The sequence below is a fragment of the Aptenodytes forsteri genome, unplaced genomic scaffold (genome assembly GCF_000699145.1).
Source record: "Aptenodytes forsteri isolate BGI_AS27 unplaced genomic scaffold, ASM69914v1 Scaffold88, whole genome shotgun sequence".
NCBI classification, from domain to species: domain Eukaryota; kingdom Metazoa; phylum Chordata; class Aves; order Sphenisciformes; family Spheniscidae; genus Aptenodytes; species Aptenodytes forsteri.
Genome location: NW_008795948.1, coordinates 2,357,908 through 2,362,907, shown reverse-complemented (window position 1 = coordinate 2,362,907; position 5,000 = coordinate 2,357,908). Strand labels below are relative to the sequence as shown.

Here is a 5,000-nt window from a genome sequence, read left to right as displayed (position 1 = left end):
CTGAAATAAAGCAAATAAACATATCAAGATAAAAACTTAGTTATGCATCAAATTAAACAGAGCTCCATACTAAATGCACTGATCAAATAAAGCAACCTTCTATGAAGAACCCATGAAGCGCTTAAAGTTTGTGTTTGGGATATTTTTGTAACCTTTTGAGCTATGAGTTATAAAATATTCGACATCACCAAACTGTTCCTCTAGGTTGCTGTGCTGATACAGCTATCTATTTGTGCAGAAACTAATTCTGGAAACAGAACATTTTGCTGAAGTAGCTTGTTTTAATGCAAAACTTTGGTGATGCCCACTCTTGCTTCACAGTACAGAATCATTCACTAAACCTGGTTAGTGACATCACATTGCTTTTCATACTTCTGTCATCTTATGCTTTAAGTTCGCTTTGATGTTTGTTGAGTATCGGAGGATTGAATCAATGATCTCTCTGTCTCTCTCGTGCTATTTTGTAAAAACACCCAGTGCAGAAAATGAAAATGGCAGTAACAGGGTTTTAGAGCTCGTGTCTTAGATCTTGCTGTGCTTCTGTTTGGGTAAGGTATAGTGTCCTTTTTAAACAAATATGAACTCGCTGTGAAATTTCTGATAAAAATGTCCTTAAAAATAAGTAATTATATTGGAGTTTTTCTACTTCTGTATTAATAAGTCTCTTCATCAAGTGAGAAGTAGACTGTTTTTAGAAACATAGAACACTGCATTTGTCAGCGTGATCAAGTGCACAGAAAAACAGCTTAAAAACCTTTCAGTCTCCATAATCTCCGAATTGCACATAGCAGTAGTAATTGCATCGTTTTGGGTGGAAGTTATTTGCAAGTTAACTGGCTCTCTAGTTTTTGTTGTTGTTACTAGCTTGACTTAATAGAATGATTCTGATATTTAGAAATGTATCTGAAGGTACAGTTTATATTACTGAAGAAGGAAGAAACTTAAATAGTCTTAGGAATGAATAGAAGAATACAATCATTGGTTCAGTTCTCTGCTATGTATAATGCATGATCAACTGTTACGTGAATTTGCTGCTCTGAGTGTCCATAGCCATTACAGCAATTCTGACTGTTCAACTGTTCTTGATATTACAGTGGACTAAAGAGGATGGACATAGAACTGCCACCTCTGCTGTCCCTAACCTGTTTGTTCCGTTGAACACCAATCCAAAGGAGGTCCAAGAAATGAGGAACAAGGTTTGTGATAGCAGTAAAATACCTTTTTTTTTTTTTGGTCATCACTACAATTAAGTTGCGTACTTGTAATGAACTAACTTACTTTGCTATAGTGAATTTTTTGAGGTTCAGCTCTCGTATTGTCCTAGCCCTTGATAACATCCCTTGCATGTATTTTTATAGAAATTGAATGTCCTTTTTAGCAGTAAAGTAGAGGTCTTTCTGGATCTATGCTTTTCTTCATTCATCTTGGAACAAGAACCAGCATATTTTAGAAATAAATTGTGAGTCAGTTGTTATGAATTCTTTACCACTGTAGGATATCTAATTTAAATAGGTAACACCTAGATTTAAAGATCCAGTTTCTGTTCCTATCTTCTGTATGGAAAGAACTGGGAGGTATTTAGGATGCAACAAAAGGGGATGTGTTTGAGTACTCTGGAGTGTCAGTTTATGCATAGAAAAATATTTATATGCCCTTTTGAGAATATGGTCCTCACTAAATGAAAAAAATTGAATGTTGTGCGGTGTTTTACAGTAAGTTCTGTAGGAAGATGATATTGTGGTGCAATATCAGTGACTAGTGACAGAAACCTGTAAATGACTGGTCAGGTACAATAGACCTCTATATAAATATGACCTCTGTGCTTCTCTTCTCTCCTCACTCTTCTTCACAAACTGGAGTTGTCTGTTACCTGATCTGTAGAGTTTTACCATGAGCCACTACTAAAAAACAAAGGACAGTACCTGCTGTGGTACTTAAAGACTAAATTCTGAGAAATGTGAGGAAACATTAGAAACCTGAGCACGTATCTTCAAGTGGTGTTCATAAGCACAGCTTTATCTGATGGGTAGAGCCATAGCAATCAACACTAGTTGCAGCCTGTTGGCAGGTTCACCCACCCCTTTTTCAAATACAAAAATGTGGTTAACTTTTCTCTGTTGTTCATGTGACTGTATTCTGCTGCTTTCCTTTACAGATCCGAGAGCAAAATTTACAAGATATTAAAACTGCGGGCCCTCAATCACAGGTTCTTTCTGGGGTAGTTGTGGACAGGAGTCTTGTACAGGTGAGAGTATAAAATGCCTAAAACTATTAGCTTAAAGTTAATCTACGATATCCTTTGCTTTCACCTAATATATTACTATAAAATTATTCTTTAATTGGCAGAGAGTAACTCTTTATAAGGTAAGTCTTAGAGGTAACACCGTTGTCTTTGCGAGAGTGCTCAGGGTCAGAAATTTAAGAGGCTTCAGCCATGTAGCCTAAGCATGTCTGTGGAGGGTGCTTCTTGGTTTTTTTTGCTGAATGTAATGCATGAAATTCAGGAGGCTTATTTATATGGGTTAGATTCTTGTTCAAAAATTAGCTGGGCTTTGTGACAACTTTTTGTTTGTTTTCCAAGTTTATGTATCTTCAAGTATTAATACTGGGCACAGCAGGCTCACTATGGGGCAGTAGTGTTGTGTGTTAAATATGTTTTATCATGCTTCATAATATTTTATTTGAAGACCAGTTTGGGAAAAAAGCTATTATACATCAATAAAACTTAAAAGCAGTATATCTGGATATACAAAAGACTTTATCTATGAATCATAGCTCAAAGTAAAGTAAGAATTAGAGCTATACAGTTATACTGTATAGCTAAATGACTTTAAACCTCTATATATCTGAGTGCTTTAACTGCTCCAGATAAGTATTTTCTGATATACTTTAAAAAGTTTGGCAAGTCTTATCATGACCATAGCATTATTCATGTTGGGTGTCATATTGTGTGCATGTCAATTCATTGTCATTTGCAATTTTATCTACCAGTTACTGTTTCTTTGCATGTTTTTAGCAAGCATTGTAATGCTTTTGGTTGATGTTTTAAAGCCTGGGCTCGGTTTGCTCTGTTTACTCAATTTACTGTTGCAGGATGCTCCCCTCTCAGACTGTACGGAATCTATTGAAGGGCTCGATCTCACAGAGCAGGCCTTTAGTCCCGCTAAATCTCTGTCTGTTAGAAAGGTACTGCCCTGTCATACTGCTCTAAATACTGTTGTTCACCCTTCGTTTTACCTCTTCCTTACCCTGACCTTTTCCCTCTATCAGCTAATGATTTGGCTAGGGAAAAAAAAAAAATAGATGGATCTCCAAATTATGTATATGCAACTATACAAGCAGTTACTTTACCCTGTTAAAGTATCTCTTAAGGATTTTGATCTTTGTCTGTAGAAGCTGGTGAGGAAGCACTTCTGATGTTAAGGTGCTGATTAGGTTCTGCATATAGTAGGTTTCTTTGCGCATGCTATTAGTGTTGAATTACTCTAATTTGAGGTCCATTTTGAGTTAGCTTAATCTCAGCCTGATTACATCAGTGTAATTCCGAAGATATCCACATGTTCAGAGTGTGTCATGCTGACAAACACTGTCAACTTTTGATCCTACATTGCTAGACCTCTTGTTTCCCTAAAACTTCCTGCGGTTATCTACAAGAGTTGCTGAGTAATGCCCCACACTTCCAAAATCAATTGGCTTTCAAACATGTAATCATGCTTGTGCTTACGTAACATACTTGAAATGTGTGCATGGTTGGGGTGGGCAGTCCTTTGAGTAAAACAGGAACAGTCCTGAGTAAACAGGAACAGTGTGCACATTGGAAGCAATCTGTCCTTAGCCGTCTTTCTCTCCCAGGTTTTGAAGGAGTTTCTTAGAGGTGATCTAACATGGAAGCACAATGTGTAAATAAGCATCAGTGTCTCTTCTGCTCCAGTATTTTATCTAAAAGATTCTTAAATCTTCATTTAGGTCATGCCTAACATCTTATTATCAGAATAGCTTTCTCATCAAAAACCAGAATACTTTTTGAATTACATCACTGTTGCAAATCTCATGACTTTCTAACACTTTCTAGTGTAATGAGCCAGTTTGTATTATAGACAGTTGTATCATACTGAGAGTTTGATAATGGTGTTTTTCAGATTACAGTTTTTATCCATATTCTGAAAGGAAAAATAATAAAACACTATTTCCAGATTTAAGATGAAAAATAAAATAAAGCCAAATTCTTCCAGTACATGCCTTTTATTCTCTGCTTTATAATACCTTCAAAGTGAAAAATTATTTTTATGATAGTCATCCATCGGTTATCACAACACAGGCGGTTTCTTCCATCAGTGATGTGCAAGATATCTTTCAAGTACTATTTCTGAATAAGGGCATCATCTTTCTATAAAACTAGTCAAATATTTTACATGTGTTTTTGTAGATGGCAAGGAGCCAACAAAAGGTCTATTGGTGATATGATATTTTGTCTAGTAGTATAATGTTAGGGTTTAGATGTCCAAATGATGTGTCTTCCTTTTTGTGGTCTCATGAAAGTGCTTTCCTCCTGAAATACTGTGTAAAATTAGATCACAGTGTTAATTACAGTAGGAGTGACCTATTTTATAATCTTTATTATCTTAATAAGGATTGTGACCTGAATGCTTAGTAATTTCCTGTTGGGGGGGGGGAACCCAACAAAAAAACCCCAAACAAACAAAAAACCAACAAAACAACCCTGCAAAAAACCCAATTAACCAAACAACAAAAAACAACCAAAAAACCCACCAGAGAAATTTTCTAGAAAGATTATGCCAAAAATCAGTCGTGTATTGTGGAACAAAGGAAGTATAAGCAATCTTATGATGCCCACATAAACCTCAAATGAAATTTTGAATGAAACTTTGAGGACACCTGTACATCAAGGACTTAAGGACTTTTAGGTACCAGATAATTACAAGTTCTCAGTTGACAAATTCTTTGACGCTCAGTTACGGGTTTAGTAAAAAGGTTCATCT

At 35.9% G+C, this 5,000-nt stretch overlaps 1 protein-coding gene across 7 annotated transcripts in view; it reads left to right on the top strand.

Moving 5' to 3' along the window:
• Nucleotides 1-5,000, top strand: part of ADD1 (adducin 1) — a 34,259-nt gene that overhangs the window by 15,692 nt on the left and 13,567 nt on the right. For 6 of the 7 annotated variants that reach the window (XM_009285386.1, XM_009285385.1, XM_009285389.1 and 3 more), the window contains exons 10-11: nucleotides 1,095-1,196; nucleotides 2,156-2,245. In XM_009285386.1, coding sequence (XP_009283661.1) covers nucleotides 1,095-1,196; nucleotides 2,156-2,245 — 192 coding nt within the window. Of the gene's footprint in view, nucleotides 1-1,094; nucleotides 1,197-2,155; nucleotides 2,246-3,093; nucleotides 3,187-5,000 lie in introns of all 7 variants that reach the window. The other variant, XM_009285391.1, reaches the window with a different exon arrangement.